This window comes from Lissotriton helveticus, chromosome 12 (genome assembly GCF_964261635.1).
Source record: "Lissotriton helveticus chromosome 12, aLisHel1.1, whole genome shotgun sequence".
NCBI classification, from domain to species: domain Eukaryota; kingdom Metazoa; phylum Chordata; class Amphibia; order Caudata; family Salamandridae; genus Lissotriton; species Lissotriton helveticus.
Genome location: NC_136073.1, coordinates 251,324,031 through 251,351,557, shown reverse-complemented (window position 1 = coordinate 251,351,557; position 27,527 = coordinate 251,324,031). Strand labels below are relative to the sequence as shown.

Below are 27,527 nucleotides of genomic sequence, written 5' to 3'. Positions count from 1 at the left end.
TCATGAGCCTGCTGGCGGTGTCTGCCCCATCCAGGGCCGTCTTAAGGCAAGAATTTGCAGCATTCTTCCCCTCTTCAATTAGCTTTTCGGCTTTCTGCTTGGCATCCTGGGGCAAGTCCTTCACCAACTGCCCCAGTCCCTCCATGATTTGGTACATGTGTCTGTTTACCAGGGCGTTGGAATTAGCCATGCGCCAGTGGGTCGCGGCATTCCGTTCGATCCTTCTGCCCACCAGATCCATCCTTTTGCTCTCTTTATCCGGTGGCGGGCCCGAGGTAGTGGGTACGTTAGCCCTCCTCCTTGCTGTGGCCGTGATAATGGAGTCTGCGGAGACCGTGCCCTGAATGTAGGCCGGGTCCTTTGCGGCATGCTTGTACTTCTTCTCAGTTCTGGGAGTTACTGCCTTGCATGTTGCGGGCTCCCTGAAAGCTTCCTTCCCCTGAGCCAAGACGCTCTCGAGCATCGGGAGGAACTGGCTCCTCGTTTGTGTTGGGAGCAATGTTTCCAGAAGGAAGTCTGCTTTCTGCTTCTCTTCGTCGAGCTTGAGCTTGAAAGCTGCTGCGGCAGATTGTATCACCGCGTTGTAGGCCCCGATGTCGTCCGGCGGCGAGGGCCTCGAGGGGTAGGTGTCGACCACCTCCTCCGGGCTGTCGGTGTCGACATCGATGTAATCTACCTCCTGAAGGTCATAGGGCGCCGACTCTGTGTCTGTCCTGCCCTCATCTTCCTCCCCATAGCTGTAGCTCTCGTGGGGATTCTCGTACTCCTCCTGGTCGTCGAACACCTCGACGTCCTGGTCTTGCTCGGTGACTTCGGCGACCTCTTCTTCTTCCTCCTCGACCGCCTCCAGCACTGGTGGCTTGGTCTTGTGAGGGATCGTGAAGGCCTTCATCCTTGCGTCGAAATCTTTTTTCCGCTGCATGAAGTTCTCCATTTCTGCCTCGAGGCGCCTTCTTTTCTTTTCCATCTCGGCCGCGTGTTCCGCGTCGGATGGTTCCGCCGCTCTCTTCGACGGATGGCTCGTCGCCGTGCCTCTCGGAGTCGAAGTTTGACGTCGAACCGGATATCGGGTCTCTGGTCGTCGTCGACAGTTTCGGGTCTTTCTCCCTCGTCGATCGATCCTTTTCGGGGACGATTTTCGACGTCTTCTGCTGATCAGCAGCTCTCGGCGCCGGGGACTCCTTCTCTGAGGATCCGCTGGGCCTGGGAGTAGTCGCGGACGCCGCCTTTTTTGGCGTCGGCGCTTTCGGGGTCTTGCCCTCGATTTTTCGAGACTCAGAGTCTCTCGGGTTCTTGGGGGCCGAAGAGTCTCCTACCTTGTCAGAAGTCTTCGTGTAATCGGTCTCTACGACCGTGTAGCTGTCGTCTTCGGCGGCAGCGTTGTCTTCTTCCTCGGAGGACATCCCCAGCTCGTAGAGCGACGGGGTCGGGGCCTTCCCCTGCAGGGCGGCGTGTGCTACCCTCTGCCTCTCTCTCACACGAAGGGTCTTCGGGGTGAAGGCGGAACAGGCGTTGCAGTCTCCGCTTTCGTGGTCCACCGGTAGGCAAAGGTTGCATACCGGGTGCTGGTCCTTCTGCGCGTACTTGTGGTGGCAGTTACGGCAGAACTTGAACGGCGTGTTGTCCATCCTCGAGCGTCCAGGGCCTCTCTGGTCGCGTGTTCGTCGACGGTCGTCGAAGATCTGGATGGAAAACGCCTTATCTTTGCTTGTCTTTCGTCGGTGAAGTCCCCTGGAGTCTTCAGATGACTTCTCCTCGTCTTTTCTGTATTTTCTTTCTTCTTTCTCCAAAAATGTCTGGAGCCCAAACGGGAACGATCCAGACCCGACCGCGGAAAAAAAGAATCTGAAGATGGCGCCCAAGAGTGGGAGCTTCCGCAGGAAGCATGCCGACGTCACCGGAAATACACCCAAAGGGGGTGTGACGCCGACGCCCACCTGGGCAAAGAGAAAAAAAAAAAAAAAAAAAACAAAGAAAAGACTACGAATCCGGACCCAACCACAAGACCGCGGAATAATGGACCCAACCACAAGACCGCGGAATAATGCACAGCATAGTGAATCCAGAAAGATTCACGCTGCAAAACTTGGTAGTTATCCCACTCCGCCATATCGTCACCATCTTTGCGGTCCGGAGAAACCTCATCCTCTTCATTGGCATACAGAAGTTGGCAGAGGCGCCAGAGGAGCCGGAGCCAGTACCGTAGCAGGCAGCAGAATAGAAGTGACTGCAGGCACCTGTGGAGATGACGGAAAACGTCTATTCTAGTCGTCCAACATATGCTGGAGATTAGAGAAGCGCGACAAGGGTAACATCGCAGTACGAACTTGAACCGGCGTAGTTTCCTGTTGGAAATATTGGTCTTCATCATTACTATAATCTTGGCACTTGATGACCAAATCAGATGGACTACATGCTGCTCTAAAAGACTCGTGTAAATCTTCCTCAGAGTCCTGCTCAGAGTCTGTGGCAAACAAGGGTGAGGGAGGCTGTGGATCACTGATGGAAATCTGGTCCACAGGCCACGATTCCTCTCAGCATTTGACACTGTCAAACATAAGAATCTACTGGAGTTGTTAAACACCAGAATGGGTTTATCCGGGACTGTTCTCAAATGGTTCACTTCCTTCCTACATAACCAGTCTCAGAAGTTCAAGATCAACAACGTGATGTCGTCATCTGTGCCTGTAACTTTAGGCGTCCCACAAGGATCTTCCCTATCCCCCACATTGTTCAACCTCGTCATGGAACCACTCACCACCTTGCTTCAAGCATCGAATGTACACTTCCATATGTACGCCGATGACACTCAACTTTACCTCAAGCTACAATCCCCGGAAGACATCGAACTTCTGAACTCCACACTAAGAAACACCCAATCATGGTTGGCCGACAATCACCTCAAACTAAATGCTCTAAAAACTGAATTCCTTTTGATCTCACCTCCCGCGAAAATCGCCACCACCCAAACCTGGCTCAATCACCTAACTGCACTCCATGTCCAACCCACCATCGTGGACTCCGCGAGATCCTTAGGCATCACACTGGACGCCAATCTCAACATGCAGCAGCACATTAGCAAAGCAACTAAAGGAGTTATTTTCCAAATCAACACTGAGGAAACTTAAACCCTTCCTCCCAGCTAAGTACTTCCAAACTGCTGTACAAGCCCTAGTCATCCCTTGCATAGACTACGGAATTGTGGCTCTCAGCGGACTCCCCCTATCAACAACCGCACCCCTCAGAGCCTCCTTGAACTCTGCCGCGAGACTCATCTCTGGCTCAAGAAAACATTTGCACATATCTCTTCCCCCCCCCCCCCCACTCCCACTTAAAATCCCTGAACTGGCTGCCTTTTGAAGCCAGAATACAGCTGAAAATCGCCTGTATGACACCTGCCCGTTCACCACAAGTCACCCAACTACCTCACTCAAAAGCTGACTATACCAGGAGGCTCGAGATCCAACAGAAGCACAAAGAAAATCCTCCTGAAACCGCGAAGATTCCGGAAGGAAAAAACATACAAACGCTCCTTCTCAGGAATGGCACCCAGGATCTGGAATGCACTCCCTCCTGAAACCAGGCTTATCTCCTCCACTGCATTTTTTAAGAAAGAGGTAAAAGCCATCCTTATGGCTAAGTTCACCTGAACTCTATTGTTGCTGGATCTAAGACATTGCACGGCTTTTGTATTATTGGTTACCTGATTGTTTATTGGTATTATATTTTTTTACATGATTGCTATCCTACTTTGCTACTCACTTACTACCGACTAATATATTGCTTCCTATAGCTTGTTTAATCACCTTCTTGTTCCGCTTACCCTTTGTTTCTGTAAAGCGCTCTGATATCTGCAAAGATCTTGTTCGCGCTATATAAAACTTTGAATAAATAAATACAGGCAGCTTGCGGCGCTGGTGAAGAGACTCAACATTGACAGACCCAGTGGACGACAATGGCAGCAATAGCAGAGAGGCATACGTAGAAGAAGTCGCAGATTGAGCTACACTGGCAGAATCTGTTATGGTCGACGGTTCTGCCGTCGACAGTAATGGCGTCGACGTTGCCTTAGTCGACGAAGAGGACTGTCGACGGGGCACTCGTCGACTAATGTAATTTCTTTACATCCATCGACGATGACTTGGTAGTCGACGGGGAGATGGTACAGTCTTGAAACTAAGGGTTGCCTTCGTCGGCGACGTCGGCGAGACAGTTGTCGACGATCCTGAAGCAAACGTCGTCGCCACTGGTGTCATAGACGATCCTGAGATGGCAGATTGTCGTCGGAACGACTGTCGACGCTCCAGTCGACGCAGAGGCAGGTTTTTTCACAGAAACATGAGTAGAAGATGCAGTAGACTCCTGAGAGACAGGTCTCGTGGGCGTTGAAGTAGTAGGTAGTGGTGAAGACACCGCAAGGGGTCAAAGAGACCTCTTCCTCTTGATGAAAGGTGAGGGCAACTCCTGCACACTACTAAGTTTTGAAATTGCTTGGGAACGACCAGGAGACTTTCGGCATGAGAAAGTACACCATCCTTGTCCTTAAGTCTCAAGCCACAGCAGGAGGCGGCCTTCCCTGTCCCTTTAGAGTTTTTGTAGAAAAAGTTCTACAAAACTTACTTTCCCACATCATGGTCGGGGTAAAGACAGTAAATACACTTACTGTGTGGATCTTCTGAATAAAGACGCAGCTTTCCACAAGAGCAAGGTCTGGAGAGACCTCTTACTTGTAGACACAGGAAAACCTGAAGAAATAGAGAAAACTGAGCAGAGCTCAGGGAGACTCCCTTACACACGACGTGCGGTTGAAAATCTGAGGTGCTGAACTCTGAGGAGAAGGTTCTGGAGGGCTGCTGGCGCCTAATTGGCTAGTTTGGACCAACATAATGACAGGAATAGGCTACAAGTGTTTTTCTCTTTTCATGTATCCCTATGTGGAATTATGTCTAAGCATTTACTGCCTATTTTCTAATGTGTATTTCATGTGTTATGTTTCACACATACATATTAGTATGTTATTGCTATTTTATTTACCGTGGGACTCCCACTCCGACGACGGGGAATATTCAAGCATGTGAATCTATGAAAGACACCCTAATACTGGAGAACTTTAATACCAATGCCTGACCAAGAGTGTCGACCCATTATTGGACACTCTTACACCCCCCCCTCCCCCCAATCTCACCACCCCCACCCACGGCATTTTGGGAAACGAATAGTTTTCTTACCTGTCGGTGTAGTTTTGCAGCTTGAAGATCTTTCTGGATTCACTATGCTGTGCATTATTCCGCGGTCTTGTGGTTGGGTCCGGATTCGTAGTCTTTTCTTTGTTTTTTTTTTTTTTTTTTTTTCTCTTTGCCCAGGTGGGCGTCGGCGTCACACCCCCTTTGGGTGTATTTCCGGTGACGTCGGCATGCTTCCTGCGGAAGCTCCCACTCTTGGGCGCCATCTTCGGGTTCTTTTTTTCCGTGTTTCTTTCGTTTCCGAAGTAATGGCAATGTTCTTCTTAGTTTGTATTTACCGCTTTGTACTTTCAAAGTCTATTCTTTAGTTAACCACCTCTTCTCTCTCCAGCCTCATCTTTCTGGCGGAGGTGGGTGGGTTCGCTAGTGAATCCAGAAAGATCTTCAAGCTGCAAAACTACACCGACAGGTAAGAAAACTATTCGTTTTGCAGCGTGAATCTTTCTGGATTCACTATGCTGTGCATAGATTTTGTAGCGGTTTCTCATCTCTGTGGCGGCTGGGTGGAAGATGAGCGTTGGGTGTTGAATATGTGCTGTAGCACCTTCTGTCCCACTTGAGCTTCCTTGTTCATTTGTATGTCCACACAGTAGTGCTTCGTGAACATGTGCACCGAAGCCCATGTTGCCGCCAGGCATATGTCCTCTATGGGTGTGTTAGCCAGGAAGGCTATTGTAGCGCCCTTCTTCCTGGTGGAGTGGGCACGTGTCCCCTCAGCCAGTTCCTGTCCTGCCCGTTTGTGGCAGAGTTGGATTGTTTGTGCGATCCATCGTGCAATGGTCCTTTTGGTTACTGCTTTGCCCATGAAGCTGTTTGCGAAGGACACAAAAAACTGTTTCGTTTTCCTGTGCCCCTTTGTCCTTTCCATGTAGTGCATGACTGCCCTTCTGGCGTCCAGGGTGTGCAGAGCTCTCTCTGCGCTGGTTGTGGGTTTTTGGAAAAAACTCGGTATCTGTATAGACTGGTTCATGTGAAAATTGGATACCACCTTCGGCATGAAGTGTGGGTCAGTCCTCATCACAACTCTATCGTTGTGTATTTGTATGTATGGTTCTTGTAGCGTCTGCGTAAGGACGTTATCGCAACCAGGAAGGCTGTTTTCATAGTTAGCATCTTTAGGGAGGCCTTGTGAAGTGGTTCAAAGGGCTCTTTCATGAGTTCCGTTAGGACTGTGTTCAAGTTCCATGCAGGTGGCGGCACCCGCTTGGGTGGTGCGATCCTTTTCGCTCCTTCTAGGAATCTCTTCACCACCTGTGATGTGAAGAAGCTCCTGCATGTTTCTCCCCTTGTGTAGGCTACTATCGCTGCCAAGTGAACTCTTAACGAGGATGAGCTAAGGTTCTTCTCCAGTAAGTGCGTCAGGTACCTTAGCACCGTGGAGTCCCTCTTCATCTTATTGTGGAGTCTTTCCTGTCTGCACCATATTGTGAATCTTTTCCATTTCGCAACGTAGCACTTTCGAGTGCTGGGCCTTCGTGCCTCCCGAAGTACCCTCAGGGTGCTTTCTGGTAGTCTCAAATGTGCGAACTCTATGTCCTCAGGAGCCACGCTACTAGGCTCATGCTCTCTGGCTCTGGATGCAGTACCTCTCCGTTCTGCATGGACAGTAGATCTTTCCTCCTGCTGAATCTGTGGGGTGCACACTGTGTCATCTCCATGATCTGCGAGTACCAGGTCTGCCTCGCCCACTGCGGTGCGACCAGTATCAGTGTCATGTTGCTCGCTCTGCACTTGCTCAGTACTCTGTGCATCAGTGGTATCGGGGGAAAGGCGTAGGCAAATGTCCTTGACCAATCTATCCATAGGGCATTCCCCAGTGTCCCCTCCTCGGGCTGCCTGGATGCGAAGTTTTGGCATTTTGCATTCTGGCGTGTGGCAAACAGGTCCACCGATGGTGTCCCCCACCTGTCGAACAGGTATCTTGTCTCCTGAGCATTGAGCTCCCACTCGTGGGATGCCGATGTCTGCCTGCTGAGCCAATCGGCTTGTATGTTGTCCTTCCCTGGTAGGTGTATGGCTAGCAGGTCTATCTTGAGGGATGGCCCATCTCCATATCTCCTGCGCCAGCGTTGAAAGCGGTGCGGACTGTGTGCCCCCCTGCTTGTTGATGTAGAACATCGCAGTGGTGTTGTCTGTTTGTATCAATACCTTGTGCTTGTACAGTCTTGTTTGAAAGGCCTTCAGTGCAAGGAAGATTGTCTTCAATTCTAAGTAATTGATGTGCTTTGTGGCATCCGTCGGTGTCCACAGTCCCCTCACCTTGAGCTCCTCCATGTGAGCGCCCCATCCCTTCAGGGATGCGTCTGTGGTGATGGTCACTGTTGGCGTTGGGGGCGTTAGAGGCTTTCCCCTTGCTATGTTCTCCATGGTCCACCATGTCATCTCCTTCTGCACTGCGTGCGTTACAACCACTAGATCCTCCCAACTGCCTGTAGCTTGTGACCATTGCTCCTGTAGCCATTCTTGAATGGGTCTCATGTGGAGTCGTACATTCGGTACCAGGTGGATGCATGATGCCATCCCCATGATCTTGCTCGCCGTCCTCACTGTCCGAGCTTGTCCCTTCCGGTAGAGGCGAGTTTCCTTCACCAGCGCCCTCGCCCTCTTCTCGCTGGGGAACACCTTGCCCTGTAAGGTGTTGATCTGTGCTCCCAGGAAGATCTTCACTTGTTCCGGCTCCATTGATGATTTCTTCCAATGGATGGAGAACCCCAGGTTTATGAGCGTGCTGGTCACTGTATGTGCGTGCAGCTTGCATTTCTGGTATGAGTTTGCTTTCACCAGCCAGTCGTCCAGGTAAGGGTATACATGTATTCCCTGCCTTCTTAGGTGCGCTGCGACTGCTGCGAGGCACTTTGTGAAAACTCTTGGTGCCGATTTTAGACCGAAGGCCAGTGTCGTGAACTGGTAGTGGCTTTCTCAGACGGTGAACCTGAGCATGTGCTTGTGCTTCCTGTTCATTGGGATGTGCAGGTATGCGTCTTTGAGGTCTATAGTGACCATGAAGTCCCCGGTCTGCAACTGTGGGAGCACCTCTTGCAGGGAGGTCATTTTGAATTTTTGCGTTCTTATGAATTTGTTCACGAACCGTAAATCGAGAATGGGCCTCATTGTCTCGTCTACTTTTGGTACCAGGAAGTATGTTGAGTATACTGTTTCTTTCCTTGAAGGGTACCCTTTCTATGGCCTGCTTCCGCAGGAGTTCTTTTGCTTCTTCCTGAAGGCACTGCAGCTGCTTGCTTGCTAGCGGCTTTCTTCTTGGTTTTCTGCTTGTTGGCCTCGCCTCCAACTCTATGCAGTATCCGAATTGGATAATGTTGAGGATCCATTTGTCTGATGTGATTCCTCTCCACTCCTGGAGGTGGAATCTTAATCTTCCTCCCACTGGTGTCCTGTGGTCGTAGGTGTCTAGTTTGTCTTGACCCATCTGTACGTGCTGCCCCCTGGGATCTTTTTTGTGGGTGGGCACACGGATTTTTTTGAAGTCACTTGGAGGTGGGCTGCTGGCCCCCTCTTCTATTTTGTCCCCGTCCATTTCTCCCTCGAAAGGACTGGCCTCTTTGTTGGTACTGCCAGGGCTGTTTCTGATGGCCCTGCTGACCCTGCGAGTCTGCCTGGTGCGTTTGCTGGAAAGCCTGGTGTGATGTACCTGCCTGGTTTCCGCCTCTTCCGCCGGGCCTCCGTGACGGGGTGCCCCTCTTGTTCCCTCTGAACTGCAATGCTCCCATGGATCTTGCTGTTTCGTTATCCTTCTTAAGTTGGCTGAGTTGCTCATCAACTGTTTGTCCGAAAAGCGTACTGCCGTTGAACGGTGTGTTCAGGATGCTGTGTTGCACCTCCGGTTTGAAACCGGATATCCTGAGCCAGGCGTGTCTCCTTTCCGTGACGCCCATCATCATGAGCCTGCTGGCGGTGTCTGCCCCATCCAGGGCCGTCTTAAGGCAAGAATTTGCAGCATTCTTCCCCTCTTCAATTAGCTTTTCGGCTTTCTGCTTGGCATCCTGGGGCAAGTCCTTCACCAACTGCCCCAGTCCCTCCATGATTTGGTACATGTGTCTGTTTACCAGGGCGTTGGAATTAGCCATGCGCCAGTGGGTCGCGGCATTCCGTTCGATCCTTCTGCCCACCAGATCCATCCTTTTGCTCTCTTTATCCGGTGGCGGGCCCGAGGTAGTGGGTACGTTAGCCCTCCTCCTTGCTGTGGCCGTGATAATGGAGTCTGCGGAGACCGTGCCCTGAATGTAGGCCGGGTCCTTTGCGGCATGCTTGTACTTCTTCTCAGTTCTGGGAGTTACTGCCTTGCATGTTGCGGGCTCCCTGAAACCTTCCTTCCCCTGAGCCAAGACGCTCTCGAGCATCGGGAGGAACTGGCTCCTCGTTTGTGTTGGGAGCAATGTTTCCAGAAGGAAGTCTGCTTTCTGCTTCTCTTCGTCGAGCTTGAGCTTGAAAGCTGCTGCGGCCGATTGTATCACCGCGTTGTAGGCCCCGATGTCGTCCGGCGGCGAGGGCCTCGAGGGGTAGGTGTCGACCACCTCCTCCGGGCTGTCGGTGTCGACATCGATGTAATCTACCTCCTGAAGGTCATAGGGCGCCGACTCTGTGTCTGTCCTGCCCTCATCTTCCTCCCCATAGCTGTAGCTCTCGTGGGGATTCTCGTACTCCTCCTGGTCGTCGAACACCTCGACGTCCTGGTCTTGCTCGGTGACTTCGGCGACCTCTTCTTCTTCCTCCTCGACCGCCTCCAGCACTGGTGGCTTGGTCTTGTGAGGGATCGTGAAGGCCTTCATCCTTGCGTCGAAATCTTTTTTCCGCTGCATGAAGTTCTCCATTTCTGCCTCGAGGCGCCTTCTTTTCTTTTCCATCTCGGCCGCGTGTTCCGCGTCGGATGGTTCCGCCGCTCTCTTCGACGGATGGCTCGTCGCCGTGCCTCTCGGAGTCGAAGTTTGACGTCGAACCGGATATCGGGTCTCTGGTCGTCGTCGACAGTTTCGGGTCTTTCTCCCTCGTCGATCGATCCTTTTCGGGGACGATTTTCGACGTCTTCTGCTGATCAGCAGCTCTCGGCGCCGGGGACTCCTTCTCTGAGGATCCGCTGGGCCTGGGAGTAGTCGCGGACGCCGCCTTTTTTGGCGTCGGCGCTTTCGGGGTCTTGCCCTCGATTTTTCGAGACTCAGAGTCTCTCGGGTTCTTGGGGGCCGAAGAGTCTCCTACCTTGTCAGAAGTCTTCGTGTAATCGGTCTCTACGACCGTGTAGCTGTCGTCTTCGGCGGCAGCGTTGTCTTCTTCCTCGGAGGACATCCCCAGCTCGTAGAGCGACGGGGTCGGGGCCTTCCCCTGCAGGGCGGTGTGTGCTACCCTCTGCCTCTCTCTCACACGAAGGGTCTTCGGGGTGAAGGCGGAACAGGCGTTGCAGTCTCCGCTTTCGTGGTCCACCGGTAGGCAAAGGTTGCATACCGGGTGCTGGTCCTTCTGCGCGTACTTGTGGTGGCAGTTACGGCAGAACTTGAACGGCGTGTTGTCCATCCTCGAGCGTCCAGGGCCTCTCTGGTCGCGTGTTCGTCGACGGTCGTCGAAGATCTGGATGGAAAACGCCTTATCTTTGCTTGTCTTTCGTCGGTGAAGTCCCCTGGAGTCTTCAGATGACTTCTCGTCTTTTCTGTATTTTCTTTCTTCTTTCTCCAAAAATGTCTGGAGCCCAAACGGGAACGATCCAGACCCGACCGCGGAAAAAAAGAATCTGAAGATGGCGCCCAAGAGTGGGAGCTTCCGCAGGAAGCATGCCGACGTCACCGGAAATACACCCAAAGGGGGTGTGACGCCGACGCCCACCTGGGCAAAGAGAAAAAAAAAAAAAAAAAAACAAAGAAAAGACTACGAATCCGGACCCAACCACAAGACCGCGGAATAATGCACAGCATAGTGAATCCAGAAAGATTCACGCTGCAAAACCATAGTTATTTCTGTCGAATGAAAAAAATGCATTTAAAAAAAACTACAATTTTAAACAGAAAATCTGACTGGAGATAAGGAAGCACGTGGATGTAGAGAATCTAGCCATGTTGGATACCAGGCACTGCTTTAAGCCTGCAATGTGTGTACACCCCGTGGTTTCCTGTACAGGCTAATCGAAACTTACCAAGCAGGATTATCCTAGCTCAATGAGACCAAAGTTAAAGCAGGAGTGGAAGTTTAATACATAAGCAATAGCAATCTAAAGCTCCCATAGTGTTCCTGGTTTGTATAGCTAAGCAGTACTGGAAAGGTTAAGCTTTTGCTTACACAAAAAGTAAGAGTTACCGTTTTTGGGTCAAAGATGGGCGCATGGTCATTGGTGTCCTTTATTTCAATTTCTGCAGTTGCAGTAGTTGTTAAGCCTTCTCCTTCCATGTCAGCAGCCTGCACAGTCAGTGTATATACCCTGACCCTCTGTAAAGACAAGGGGTGAGCACGAAACTTTAGTAAACATGGACTACTCATACCAATTAAAAAAAAAAAAAAGAACAAACAGGACTGGCCCTATCGTAGCAAAAACCCCTTTACTGGAAGCAAAAACACTGAACCAAGGAGACCCGCTCAATAAAGGTCTTTACTGACCTCTCTGTCTAGGCCACTCGCAATCACACTGATGACACCGGTTTCTTTGTTGACGGTGAACATATGATCAGTCGGCTCCTTGGGTTCCTGGTTGAGGATGGAATAACTTAGTATTCCATTGTATGTATTTATGGAGTCATCGAGATCGGTGGCAGATATCACCATTACAGAGGTACCTATGGATAAGAGGTGAATGCAAAGAATCAAATACATCATTTACAGCATGACAAGATTAAAATTGCTCTACTTTACTTCAACTTCCACAATAGACAAGGCAAAAAGGTGTCTGTCGAAGGCTAGACTCTATTAAGCGACTTGTGCCAACACTGCAGTTAATAATCACAGCATTATTAAAGCAGTTAACCTCAGTTGGAAGTCCGGCAAATAACCAGAATAGCAGGGAGCCAATACAAATGACAAACAAATACCTAAACAAACTAAATCTGAAAACCAGCGTTCTAAAAAAGCATAAGAGTGGAAGAGTGGAAGAGATTTTAACTACTCATTAATACATCAAACATTTGAGGCAAAGAGTTCAAATATCCTAGAGGAGTGACTGAAGTTAATGCTCAGTTCAGGGTGGCTTTTTAGTTGCATGAAAAAGCTTACAAGTATCAACAGAAGGCCATTCATCCTACAATCCAAGCACAGTATACCAGAGTCAGTTATAGGAGATTAACGAGGAATACCCTGGAATATTCCACACTACAGACATTTGGGGTAGGAAATTTTCTTTTATGTGTCTGGTCTTCCTGAACCTTTCAACTATTGCTGGACCCTATATTTTTTACTGACTTTAGGAACTCGGAGCTAAAGTGCACAGATAGAGTTGTAAAGTGCCTGTACTCCTCCTTTCAACATTGAGAAATTGGTATACATCTAGCGTAAGTAACTTTCCTATTAGTCCCTAGTATATGATACAAGATATACCAAGGGCCTGAAAGTTGATTTTCACCAGGACTGCAATACCTATTAAGCCACCTGCTACAGTGGCAGGGTAAACATGGCTTCAGCCCTACCAGTGTAGCGTGGCTGCAGCAGTTTAAAAACTGCAATTCGAACAGTCAAAATAAAAATCATTTGACAGGTAAAAGTCCTCCATTTAAACATTAACAAGCCACCCTATGTAGGTTTTGTAGCCTATACTGCATGGCATGAAAAGGTAGGACATGTAGAAATACCAAGTTAACATGTCCTTAAAGTGACTAGTCCCAAAAAGCTTTTTTCTGTGTGGCAGGCAGAGTTGACTTCTGTAAAAAACGAAGATCCAGATTACATTCAAAATCTTTGTATATCAGCAATGGGACTATCTAGAAAAATACTTTAACGTTAAATAACTAACTTAAGGTTAGTGAGATTTTTTATAAATATTAAGAAAAGTTAACCGTCAGAAAGTAACCTACCAACCTGAAATTGCTGCAGACTAATATGCATTTGTTCTTAAAGGTCACCCAGTTAGGGATTAGAATTTGAATAGATATGAAGGTCTGAAATGCCTCCCAACAGCTAACAATAGGGTGACTCGAGGGCAGAGGACTCTTCTGAACCTAACAGACTAAGCAGAATACGGGCTGTGAGCATTTTTTGACAGCGTCACATTTTGTTTGACTGGTCTGCTGGGTTTACATAAAAAACATTGGAGCATTTGAGAGAAATCTTTGGTGTAAGAGTTTTAATTATAACACTGGGGCGCACTTGAAAAGATGGAGAGCAGGATACTGAGACCATTCTCGTGCATCCACTATTTGCTTTAAAGCCCTACTTTTGTTCCACCAGACTTCTATCTCTGGGTTTATTGGAGTACAGTGACTGCTTCAAGCTGGATTTAAGGATGTGATGTGGTAGTATGTTAGGATTACCTTAGTACACTGCCCACAAAAACCCCTTCGAGCCTACATTTGATGTGGCCAAAACTCGACACTTTTGCATTTTTTAGATGGGGCGTGGTCTCCCCAGGAACCTTAAACCCATTGGTTAGGATGGGCCCATGAGTCATTCCCCACACACTAGCTCATGCCAGGCATAAACATAGCATCTCCAAACACCTACTTCAGAACACGCCTCCCCCTGTGGAAAAATCAGTAGACTGAACCAGCGGTCTGTGACCTGGGAGGATTCTTGAAAGACTGGACCTGCTCCCTCCAATATCCAGAACAAAGACGCACACTCCAAGGGTCATAGAGCGGACCTTATGTTCAAACTACTAGAATACAACAAGCTTCATGTAGCTGACCAGTGGCAACTGGACCTAGAAAAGACTTAGGCAGATGCCTACAATAGAGTCCAGAAGTGTCCATCGTGAGGGACTTCAGAAGTATACGCCTGTGGTGGATTGGGAATTAACAGACAAGTCAGAAGGTAAAATGTTTGACCGGAATGCTCCTAGTGGGACTATCTGATCTGTGCTTCATCACAGTTAGCAGCAAATTGCGCCGATGTCCCAGCCTAACAACCTCTGACTTCTGTTTGCACTTCTTGTGATACTCTTACTTAACCGCATGCGTGCAGCGGCTTCTCCCGCGGTATGCGGCATTTTAAAAATTACCTTGTTACATGACTAGCTCAGCTCGTCATCAGCACACGGCAGGTAACGCGGAGGACGAGCTCAGCTCGTCATCAGCATGCAAGGGGTTAAAGGAGTAAGAATTAATCTCTGGTTTCCCTTACTGGATTTTTTTTATCATTGGAGTCATTTTACTTAATAAATTGGATTCCATTTTACTAATACGGTTTGGGATTTATTATTTTTACTATTTTGGTACTGCAAGAAATACTTTACCTACTGCCCTGAATCAAGATTAACTCTGTTACCAGAGGGTTAAGCTCGGGTTAATTTCGTGAATTTGAGGGTTCACTTTAACAAGGGTTATGATTATTCCTTTAAGTGTGTAGTCTTTAATCCCAAACTAATAATCCTATTGCATGTGGCTAAAATTTTAATTTATTAAGGAAGGCTTGAAACAATTCCTCGCTCTATTAGTGTTTTTATACACTTTAAGCATATCAGCTACATAGACTACAAAATATTTTTATATGAGCTTGTAAACTGTAAGCAAACAAAACATTTAGTTGAAAGATAGTGGATATTGTGAAAACATTCTGTATTTCAGATCACAGACTACCATCTAGCACACCTGCCAGTTAGTAGGGAAAATGGACTGGCTGTTGCCAGATGTGTGTGATTGAAAAGATCTAAACGGTGCTCTATAAACACATAATTACCTGGCGTCGCCATCTCCTCTACAGAACCCTTGAAGACAGATTCCGTGAACACTGGGCGGTTGTCATTCTGATCAGTCACCTTGATGATGATTTCCATGGGTTCCTCGGCAGGCAACCCATTCTCCGAGACCGCATGAGAGTTCAGCTGCAGAGAACACACCAAGAGCAAAGTAATGTATGTAAACACCACCCAAAAGAGAAGGTCTTTGACTGAAGTAATACTGGCCTTTCTAACCCAGTCATAAGCCTGGTCCACTTGCAGTAAAATATTGAAGGCAGCTAGAGTGCTCAAAGAAGAAATAAACATGAACCGAACAGAAGAAATAGCCTGAGATATATGCAGAAAGGAAACTTGGGAGCAAGTTTTATAAAGAAAGGGTGGACCGCAAACGAGTTTGTAGTTATGATGAAAGAACCCAGGTTTGGCATCATTTATGGCATCAAGACAGACGTCTAGGGTTTCAAACATAACATTTGTAATCTACTTTGCCATTAACACAACAACCGTTTGTTCAAGCAAATCAACATGCAGCACACTGGCCCAGGAGGCTTTTCAAACACCTACAGACTGCTTCATTTTAAAACAAGATTAAACGAATTAATAGATCTAGCCTTGGCGAATCAGTTTTTATGCAAACCTACAATAAACATTACAAAAGTTAAGAAAAAAACGCTGCAGTCAAAAGCGGCTGTGTATGATAGCAAGAACCCCCCCTCCCCCCCAAAAAAACTAAGAAACAAATTTGCAATGCAATAGGTCTTGCATTAGGAAAGTTTGAGCTAGTGATATTGTAAATGACAATTTATTTATGTGTTGGTTTTGAAAATAACGAAATTAATAGCTTTGTCATTTACAATGCCAATAGTTTTAACTTTCACAAATGTGACACCTATAGCATTTGTAATGCAATGTGTTGTATTTGCGTGACTTCGATGTATTGATATTACAAATAATGTCTTCATTTTATTAAATAAATAATGCTTACAAAAGTTTAATTTATAATGGCAATAGCTTAAACTTTTGTAAATAACTTGTGAAGATTATGTTCAGTGTATTTTATTGTGACGAAAATCCAATAACAGAAGTGAAATATTAACTTTTTTTGTGACATTTGTAATGAAGCTTGAAACATTTAGAGAACATATTTGAACCAGTTGTTGTTGAATGGTTGCACAGATTATCTTAAAATGTAGATTACTTCGGCAGAGTAAATGTGGTTATTTCAGTTGTACAGCGGGAACTTTCATTTCATTGAGATTTCTGCAAGTTTGCAATGTAACTTTTGACTTAATGGGGATGGGGGATGGAGGAGAGTTGACCCTGCAAGACATGTTTGAATGCCAGCGAAGTCGGGTTGGCTTTGCCTTCAGAAATGTGTAAAACGGGCAGGATTATCTAAAATAAAAACTGTTTTAAACCGGTTATTTTTTGTGATGCAAAGTATAGCTGAATGGACCTGGGTTTTAGGACGAAATTTCATATTTCTATTTCACAATTTCAATTTCGCTACCCTTCGAGTTAGTTTTTTTTTTGAAGATGCAATTTATGGTAATTCAGGTGGGTCGTGTATCTGGAGGACGTGGCTTGGTTGTATAGGGTTACTGTTCAGTTTCCACCTTTCAGATTACCCGTTTTGAATTGTTATAAGCCGTTCGTGTTTTTCACTCTACTAGGTGCACTTTAGGAGCACTTCACAGGAGGTCTAGAAGAGCACTTGCGCTGGCCTAAGTAAAATAGTGAATATGTTAATTGTATCACTGAGTGGCATACTTCACTATTCTAACGTCTAGCGTCTTTGTTTTAAGATGCGTGTCACTGTCGCCGACATTCGTCGGGATGATATCAGTGTCAGAAGTCAATCAAGCTGTGTGTCTGTTGGGCAACTCGAACTCCACACAAACAAATGTGATCTATCAGGAGAGAAAAAAAAAAACAAGCTGTCGCCATGCCATGGCGCGCTGTGTTACAAGCGGCTGGGAGTTTAACATGCCACAGTGTCCTGGGTGTAGGGAGGGGCAGGTTAGGGGAGGCATTAACAGATTTGGCTGGCTGTGATCGCAGACTTTGCTGCAATGCGCTGATTGAAGTAAATAACATGCTTATTAACTAGAAAGATGCTGCTGCTCCGCAGAGTACATCACCAGCAGATGTGTCTGGCACAGCGGAATGCAAGACAGAGCAATACTTTTCACATCTGATTTCTGAGAAGCGTGAAGTAACTTACGGCATGACTAAATATAAGTTTAAGTTAATTTAGACACGAGAAACAGATTAGATTGAATACTGCTCAAAACAAATCACCTTTCATTTTAGGACCGAATAGACTACATGTTAAACAAGCGCAGTTTTAAACAAGCCAGCAACAAAACAAATGCGTGGTGAAAACGAGGCCTGACACGCAAATAGGATTTCCGGCCGGGAGAAAGGAGCGGCGTGACACGCACAAACTGCCCATAAGGGGCAGAGAAACAACAGAGCGGGCTGCGGAGTCTGGACACGGAGGGACAGGACGAGAGGAGCCGGTGAGGGGGGCATCGGGGCACATTGACGGTGCCCGCCCCCCCCCCCCCAGTGATGGAAGCCCTGCGTGTGCCCGGTGAGCGGGGTTGGGAGTGTGTGTGCGCGTTTGTGTGTATGTAAGCCCGGGGGGGGGGGGGTGCGCTTGTATGTGCCTGCGTGTGTTGTACGTGTGTGCCTGCCTGCATGTGTGTGTGGTGGGGCGGCAGCGTGTGTACGTGTGCCTGTGTGCGCACGGGAATGTGAGGCACGAGAGGGGCACGGCGCGGTGCGCGCCCACGAGGTCAAATCTGCGCTCGTGCACCTCTCGTGTCTACATTCCCAAATACGGGCAACAATAGGTCTTTCGCTGACGCTCGACAAAAAGGCACTTTTCCAAAAAATACTTTTTTAAAGCTCAAGTGAAAGGTTGGTCGACCAGCCCTGGTACTTAGTTGGATTACGTTCTTGGTGGAAAAATGGGCCTATGCAGTGTAGAGAGCCAATGGCTGAATTAGGCTGACCAACTGCCCCAAGCAGCAGGCGGAGGTGGGCGAAAGGAAAGTGGGAACAAATCCATAAATTAAGATGGCAGAAAGAAAGCTCCTCGATCCATCTATTGGTACGCATTTTTATTATGATTTTGTTGGAAATAAGCAAGACATCCAGACCTATAAAGAGCTGTTGAGCAGCATTTAGGACGCGGACAAAGATCTAGAGTTCACTTGTGATAAAACGCTGAAAAACATTGCTGAAAAAATTGCTTTTATTACTAGAGTATCCCAAAGGGGTAAACAAGCTACTAACTTCTTCGGAGTTAGATTAAATACTATCTCTAGTTCTCCTGCTGCTCTACACAATCCAAACAAAAAAGGTAGCTTATATACTTAAGCTAGTTACTAGCCCTAATATGTGGTTCCACAGCATTAGCCTCTTCCATAGGTTAATGCTGACGCACGCATCTCAGCAGGATATTCTACTAGCACACCGTGGAAGAACTAGTGCTGCTCTCCTGTGGACTCATTTAATCACACAACATGGTGGATCAAGACACATGGTGCAAAAAACCCAATATACATCTAGTTAGCCAAGCTGGATTTGCAAGGGATTTATGCACTATATTCTAAACCCTGGCCATTACCGTTCATTGGGGCATCCAATACATCCAAATCCAGCTTTAGTGGGAGAAATGGCCCATGGCTAAACCATATGAAAGCACGCCCATAACAGCACATTGGAGCAAGGAGGCAACATGGGCCAGGAATATTTTTAGGGTCCTCTCCCTCTGCACAGAGCAAGTGATTGAGTCTCACCACATATTGATCCTTCTTTTCGCGGTCCAGAGGTTGGGTTACGGACAACCAACCGGTGTTCCTCTCACAAGTGAATAATCCTTCAGGCGGCTGGTCTGCTCCTTCCCCAGTGATGCTGTAGAAGACCTTTATTCCTTTACCCTTGTTGCATTTGATCTAAAGATAGTATAGAAACCACTTAACTTCCGTCAAACCATTTTGCAAGATGGCATGTAAAAAATGTGCTGTGGCAAAAGACAGAACATAAATGTAGAACCAGCTCCTGAAGAGAAGTGTTCAATAAACTCCATACATTGCAGTTTGACGAATAAAAGCATAAAACCATTTAGCACGTGAAATTAAACATTCAGAAAGACTCAATGTGCATTTGTGCAGGCAGCAAGAATACAATAACTCCAGCATACTCCACTCGGTGTATCTCCAGTGATCGATCAGGTCTTGCCTTTGAAATCTGGCAGCCAACCTGTTCGCTTTGACCATGATTAACATCTGCCCAAAAAGGTATAAAAAGAGGGGGGTGGCTTAATCTTTGAAATTCAAATTGAATGCTCCAAGATGGGGCATACCCATATTGGAGTACTAAATTAAAAAAAACATGGTGTGCGAAAGTGCATTAGAGAGAAAGGCGTGACCCAGTAGTAAACCTTGTGAGCGCCTGCATCTACGTTAAATAAAAAAATACAAATTAAAAAAAGAATAAAGGGACAGAGGTCCGAATCAAATGAGGCACCAGGGACCCTGCGTGGGGCGAAAGAAGGACCATAGGTGCAGCTAGTCACCACTGTGCCGCGGACAGCCACAGTAAGCAGGGAGGGAAGGGAGAACAATGGTGGAGGGCATGCATATTTGCGATGCGAGTCTTGAAACGGCACCCAATGGAGGGAGCAAGAAAACAGGCACTCCCAAGGAGAGCTCAAAGAATAACAAAAAAATCTGTTTCCTGCTGCGAGCTGTGGAAGGTACTAGCCATCCTGTCAAAAGGGTATATTTTAGGAGATCAATGAACACAAGACGGAGGAAAGATATCAAATAAGAAGCGGGCCAATTAAATGGACAGGAAGGCCAACCAGAAACAAGAAAAAAGCGCCATGAAGACATTGCTAAGTAATGTGCACAATCGGCCTTTCTTCAAGCAAACAGCTAAAGCTGCGATGGCAAGATTTAAAAGTAATACTTGAAACGAGACTCGTTAGGTGCCATTAAAGTGAGATGACAGTTCACAAAAGAGTGTTCACAATGTGCAAAGGAAGGACTGCAGGCGTTTGACTGGAGGACTCTAGCATTTATTTTTATATAAACAATTAAAATAAGTGTTGCAAATGACCACAACACTTCATTTTTGATTCATGCTCATTAAAGCCATGACAAACTGGTGAAGAAACGAATAAAACAATTCACTCAATGCAATAACATTTTGCCAACACAAGCTGCAATATGTCCTTGATGGCTTTGAGTCAATCCAGTGTTTTTGCCCCTTAGCTTTCGATTGATAATACAGGTTTCTGAATATTAGTGTGTTAAATAACTTTACACTTTATTCCGATGCATAAAATGGGTATCTGCAGGGCACAAACAGTTGGACAACTTCCCTGGAAAAGCTGAAATCTACTATCCCCATGAAAGTGCTAGTTATGGGGTGCACTGCTCTACTGTGCCTCTATTAAAATAGTTTGCTTACCTGTACAAGTCTTTTTGGATATGTTCCCTTCTCGTTTTCAGGGACGCTGATAGGAGGGATGACCCAGTCTCGCTTCTTGCGGCTTAGTCCGGATTGTGACACAGGGAACGTGATCACGGGTAATGCCCGCTTGTCTTGATCAGAATGCGCCTGAAAGAAAAAGCACTGGTTATGTGTTCCGCAAATGCACCATACAGATCTAGTCCAATCACCAGCAGTAGATGAGGAGACCATTTTCAAATCAGCAAGCGCCTCCAGCCTCCCCATAAGAAACATTTTAAGCCCTCTGGCAGAAAAGGACATCTTTCGTGTTCTATACATTAGTAGATGTTTCCTAACAAATGTACCTTGGATGAAAAGGGATCTTCAGACCACTTACAAGCCCAACAATGCAACCGAGCATTGTGGATTGCTCAATGCCATGACAAAGTATGACAAAGTTAGATTTTCATGGGCTCAATTAATCAAAATATGTTGAAAAAAATTAAACATGCGGTCTTCAGTGATTGCCATTATGCAGTGGTTGTTTAACCTTTTTACTAATTGAATTTTGTACATCCTTGGGTAAGTATGGTCATTTAGTGCTTCAAGATGAGGTTAAAAAAGCAGGAAGTGTAATTAGCCGAGACAAAAAGCAAATAAGATCAGAATATAAGCAGGTCAAAAGTTTGCTGGAAGATATGGGACTTTAGTAATTTAAGTTAAGAAAGCCAACTTCTGATCAGTGGGTTGCAGGAAGCAGGTTGCAGAAGGAGAAGGCCTTGCGTACAGAATACTCTGCAACCAAAATATTTGCCCCTTGACGGTTGAACAGCTAGATTGTTTTAGGAAGCAAACTCACTTTCAGCGTCCATTGGTCAGTAAAACAATTCTCCAACATAGGAACTACTTAGCAAACAAGAAAGTTACCTGCTAGCAGCGACTCTGTAGAGCTTTGGTTGAAAGCTATTCTACAGGCAAGCAGATTTCTCCAAAGTAGGGCTGCAGGTGGGGGGTTGGAAGGTACGTGGTCACAGAACTGCTCAGTAGATCAGAATAGCTGAACATCGGGATGGTCAAATCCAAGTGTCCTGTGACGGTATTGAAATGGACGATGAAGAGGCGGTATCCTCTGAGGATAGTCGCTATCCCAGCACACCTGCGTCTTATACAGCTAAAAGTCCCACAGACTATGTGACGGGCCCCAGCTGCTACATATGGGAATAACTGGAGGGGGATTGCAGAAGGGGTTGCAAACACCTAGGCACATTGATCCACATCATTTGGGACTGCAATCATATACAATCCTACTGGCAAAAAAATACATGAGGTAATCAGCGAGGTTCTACTAATTTCTCTCCGCCCATAGGCGCGCTGATGCCTCCTTAACATCTGGGAGCCTACCGATTCAAATAGCCACCAAATTCAATGGGCCACCCTGGGACTCAATATCCAAAAGGAATATGGCACAGCTCTAGGGGGCCGCAAATGCACCAACAATTACAGACTGGGGAAAAAAAAAAAATAAGACCTTGACTGGTGCATGTTCAGAGAGAAGACAGTCTATAGCCCGCGGCTGCCCACGAACATGGTAAAAAATGTGGGGCCCTTGGAATGCCTATTGGGGTAATGTCTGCAACATCGAAAGGATTCGGGGAAGATGGGTGGGGGAATGTGAATTGACAGCACTACATGCCATAAAGAGATGCTTAAATGGTAAGTAACATTTTCCATTTGCACAGCATGTGTATCTACAGCCATGCATGCCTCAAAGACTGTAAAGTAGTCCTAAGCAGTGGCTAGCCCGAGGGTGTAACAGGACTGAAAAGGTGTACGCAGTACAGCCAGACCCACATTAGTTTGTTGGTGCACCAATATATCCACACAATAGTGTTTGGTGAAAGTGTTTAGTGTAGACCAGGTGGCTGCTTCACAGACATCAGCCATGGGAATGTTCCCTAGCAAAGCCAGAGGCTTTCGCATAAAATGTTGATACATTTTACTATCCACCCAGTTATGCCCAGTTTTGACAGAGGTAGTCCCTTGTGGAGTTTTGAAAAGGCAACAAAGAGTGGTGTCCTTTGTTCTATCTACATAGCACATTATAGCTCGTGACACATCTAGAGTATGGGTAGCCTGTTCCACAACACAGTTGAATTGGGAAAAGAAACCTGGCTGCTCTATGGACTGGTTAAGGTGAAGGAGAGACCACTTTATCAAGGAACTCAGGGTTGGTAGTAGGACAACACTGTCCTGGTGAACATGAAAAGGTCCTTCAAACATTAAAGCCTGGAGTTCGCCGACCAGCCAGAGAGGAGATTGTGACAATAGCGGCCACCTTCCACAAGAGGAACTGAAGGTGGCACGAACAGACTGGCTCAAAGCTAGGATTCTTAGGTTTAGGGAAAACAATGTTGAAATTCCATACTGGGTCGATTTGAGGACCTGTGGTGGAATGACTTTCAAACCCTTCATAAAAGAACCCTTCATAAAAGCTTTGATAACAAGGATCTTGAAAAGGCATTATGTGTTCTCTTTTGAAGGTAGGCAGCTATTAAGTGGAGCCTGATGGAAGTGTATGCCAGCCCACTGGTTCGGTCTCGCCTAGCGACGCAGATCGCTTGGCGAGATCTATGGTAGTTGATTTTTCTTCCGAAGAGGGACAGGAGATGTGCACGCATACGTGGCATTTTAGCAAAACACGCGCATGGCACACTTTCGCTTTCCCTCCCCCCGGGCAACGGTAGGTGCTCCGGTCTTACACCGACCCTGTGTTTAACCGGCTACTAGCAAATGCACCATTGAAATCATGGAAAGCGGACGGGATCCGTACATCTAGTTAATGGCTTCAGCCCAATGTCCGATCCTGGATAAGGCTGTGCGCTGATCTCTGGACTTAAACCAGTGTCAACACGCTCCTGCCATTTGGGTGGCCCTGCTGCGCTCCCGCTGGGTGCTCCGCCCCCTTCCAAGAGCTCGCTCATGGAAGTAGGGTCTCAGGTGTCCTGCATGTTCTGTGCTGTATTTATCACTTTGTGCAAAGGTGGCGATGCGCCTTAATCTGCGCCCTGCATGGGTTGCGTCCACCTTACTGGTGCAGTGTGAGGCACAGTTAGAGACTTCGCCTGAGCTAGTTTCTGGTAGCCGCAAGGAGTTCTTTGAAATTCTAGTATGGTACAATTTACTGCTCGATTAAAGAACGCAATTTTGGTAATTGCCGTGCCCTCCCCGAGAGTTCCACAGCAACACATGTGACATGTGGATTTCTACCCCCCCCCCCCCCCCCGAGGAAAACGGTCAGGATTTTTGCACTTTGACAAGAAGTGCATACACGTAAAATAGATGCCCAGAAAAACAGAATGTTGAGCTGACGCCGAGAATCGAACTGGGTTCTCCAGCTCCAAAGTGGATGACCTTGGCTGTTACGCCACATCCTACCACGTCCTGTCACAGCCAAACCGGTTAGATCTGCCTGCGCCCTAGTTCTGTGTGCTGCGGTCTTCCTTGCCCTGTTCCTCTATGCTGAACATTCCCCGGAGGAAGAGGACAGACTGAAGACCGGAATCTGCAAACTGAGATGAAACATCTGCTCCTCCCTACGAATGCTGAGGGGACAAGCTCTGCCCAAGGGTGTCTCAGTGTTTCACAGTGGATAGGAGGAGCTGTCCCTGCTGGGCTGTGTGTTCTAATTGAATGACTGTGTATAGATATGCGCTCCCTGTGTCGAAATGCCATGCCACAGACTATTCAGCTGCCCGTCTGCGCATGTTAAATATTTTTGTATTAGAGTGAGAATTTCATGTGTCTAAATGTAAATCTGTAACAGGACTATTGCTTGCATATTTTATCGTCGTTTGTTATGGTCTTCTGTAGGGTTTCAAAAGCGCTACGCCCCACATTTAGCTATAGTATCATCTAGGAGTTGAATTATGCAAATGGGAGAGATTTAAAAAAAATGAAAATTGATTGGTGCATGACAAAGGCACACTGGGGCCATCTTACCCTATAGGATTACAGCTCCATCGATAACTTCGGGCTGTACAAAGCACTATAGTTTTTTACTATGCGACTATGTAGGTGACTGGGGAATTTGAGTTTTGCGACAGACATCGGTCTGGAAAACATACACCAGCCTCCACGTGGTGGGGACAACCTTAGTTTCGTTGTTTTAAAAAAAAGTGATATATACAAACACATCCAAATAAACAGACATAAAAGTTAAGTACATGCCCAATTATAAAATCCCTTATGGGTCACAGAATATTTTAACTCCAGGTGTTTTGGCCTTGTGGTACCGCCCAATTGGGGTGAAGGGTCACAGTAGGCTACCACAATCAAGATCACCGTTCCCTTCTGTGCTGGTCCACAAATTCCAGCCTTGGAGCAATGGACTCGGGAACGCCATTTTGTTAAAGGTTACTGACCACAACACTTCAAACTCTTGTAAAAGCAAGAACTTGTGTTTTAACTATTGGCATTGTACATGACAATGCCTTTAATTTATGTGTTAATTTGCAAACCGAAAAATCAAAGGCATTATCATTTACAATGCCAACAGCTTAAACTCTTAAATGCAAGACCTATTGCATTGCAAATACTGTTTAAGTGTAGGTGATATTAGACTGTCCTGGACACTGGCTGCTAAAGGGCCAATTTGGTGTACAAGGTAATAGAGGGCGAAACGCTTCCACTTTGCAGCGTAGCAGGCACTTATGGTTGGGCTGAGCACTTTAAGAATATTCATGCTTTCCAGAGTAAGAAAGCTAAACTCGAAGACCTCAGGGGCCAAATTACAAGGCTGAGCATCCTGGGCTTGGGATGCCAGATTTCTACATGGTTCTGCGTGAGAAGAAGGTCCGGCCTGTTGGGAAGCATCTCATGCATAAACACCAAGAGTTCGAGGAGTGTGGTGAACAAAGGCTGTCTGGCCCAGGTGGGAGCCAATAGGATGAGCAAACTGAAAGTCTGCCAAAGCATCTGAACCACATTGAAAAACAGACATCCATCGTTGACCAGTTCATGCATAATGCATTGCCCCAGTGTTTGGGCAGGATGTATTTTTTGAGGGACCCGAGGTCCAGGATAGGCCTGTGGGACCCTTCCTTCTTAAGGAACAAAGTAGTAAAAGGGAGTAGACACCCGTGCCGGGTAGGTGTGCAGTCTCTTGTTCTATGGTGCCCTTGAGCAGGAGCGCATCAACCTCCACTTGCAGCAGGAATTGGTGGTGCAGTGAGAATACATGTCTGTGGGGTGGAATATTGGGTGGTGTGGAAGTGTGCTCGAAATAACCGTGTTGGATGATACATAATACCCACTGGTCTGAGGTGATCTGTTAAGTGGGGAAGACCCTTTGAGTGGACACCTCACCAGTGGTGTGATCGGGGAGGGGGAGGAGCAAGTCACTGCTTGAGACAGTTTCCTTGGGTGAACTGCCTTTAGAGATGTTGCTCCGGTATGCATCCTCCAAGTAACCCCTACTGGAGGGCTGTTGTACAGTACCTGCTGGACCTGGGAGGAGGAGGCAGCCTTAGGGAATGCGGCTCTGGAGCCACCTCGAAAGGCTGACTGCAGAAAACACCTGCGGTGAGGGGAGGAGCAGTGTTTATTTGGAGGGCACTCATAGCCCTTGGTGGTCGGAGTCTCTACTTTCTCCAGCATACCAACCTGCAGGCTGAAGAGGTCCCTTCTGTCAAAAGGCAGGTTGCTGTGATGCGGCAGGACATCCGGCTTGAAGAGGAAGACCCGGAGCAAGGTGTGCCTGTGGTGGACGCTGGAATTCATGCAGAGAGGGGCAGTGTCAGCAGCATCAACGACACTGATGGTTTTAGGTAGGAGCTTGCACTCCGAGACCAGCTCATGTCCCCTCTTCTGGGAGATGTTAAGAGGAGCTCTTCCTTCTTGTCCCAGTGACAGTTAGCGTGACAGCAAGGTGATGGAACTACCAATGTACCAGCTGTTGGCTGCTTGCACAGCAACAGGTTTGCCTGCTGCATCAAAAGGCTTGCTCTCCTTATTCAGTGGGGTGCTTCAGTCCCATATACATATTCCTTTTTAGGAACAGGCATGCAAACAATATTTTTTGAAGGCTTCAATTGTAAGCGGGGTGCGCTAAAATACATTTTGATGCAGCGCATTCACTAGGGACTGCAAATAATGGAATATATGTGTTTAGTTGATTTTGTTGAACAGGGCTCGTCAGTCTGTTGGCATTAGGGAGAAAAGGAAAATTGATTCCACATTCCTGCCCTTTGATACTCAAATCACTACCTTTACCCCCTTAGTATTTCCTTGTCATCATCTTTGTTCCTGCTTCTCCATTGTCATTTCTAGTGATGCATGTGTGGTGTGTTCTTCTAGTAGTAGGCGTTGCAAGAGCCCTAGTCTTGTTCAGTAGATAGGTACAGGTTCTAGAACTGGTGTAGATCAGCCCTGGGGTGCTTAGCACAGAGGACAATGTATGAAAAGCGCACATTTTAATCACAGGCGAGACATGCTTGCAATTGAAAAAGCACAAGGGCAATGCCCCACTGGGTTGAATCCAGGCGAGAGGGGTTAGAGGACTAGCACACTTGGTTGTGCCATTTCTTGATTAAAGCTACTGAGTTCCAGTGATCCTCGAAAAGTTTATACTTGAACCTTCAATGTAACTCAGGATAAGGCAAATGAGGGGGTAGATGACCTCAAAAAAAGACACTAAGAGCAAGATGTAGTGCATGTTCCAACAGCCACATTTTGTAAAATCAGCTTCATTTCATAACAATGTTTGTTACTAATCTTTAGCACATAATGGGGACACAGGAACATAAAATACAAAGCATAATGCTCAAATTAAAGGTAGAAAAGAACAATTGTTACTTACCTTTAAACAGGTGGTTCTCCAGTATTGGTGTCTTTCATAGATTCACATGCTTGAATATTCCCCGTCGTCGGAGTGGGAGTCCCACGGTAAATAAAATAGCAATAACATAATGTATATGTAAAACAGATGAAATACACATTAG

The 27,527-nt window shown here is 46.9% G+C and overlaps 1 protein-coding gene across 4 annotated transcripts in view; it reads right to left on the bottom strand.

Moving 5' to 3' along the window:
- The window catches only part of LOC144797609 (B-cadherin-like), a 696,579-nt gene that overhangs the window by 136,238 nt on the left and 532,814 nt on the right, over positions 1-27,527 (bottom strand). For all 4 annotated transcript variants that reach the window (XM_078668297.1, XM_078668296.1, XM_078668298.1 and 1 more), the window contains 5 exons: positions 20,548-20,697; positions 18,870-19,025; positions 15,060-15,204; positions 11,838-12,013; positions 11,541-11,669 (listed from right to left, as the gene is read on the bottom strand). In XM_078668297.1, the coding sequence (XP_078524423.1) occupies positions 11,541-11,669; positions 11,838-12,013; positions 15,060-15,204; positions 18,870-19,025; positions 20,548-20,697 (756 nt within the window). The remainder of the gene's footprint in view (positions 1-11,540; positions 11,670-11,837; positions 12,014-15,059; positions 15,205-18,869; positions 19,026-20,547; positions 20,698-27,527) is intronic.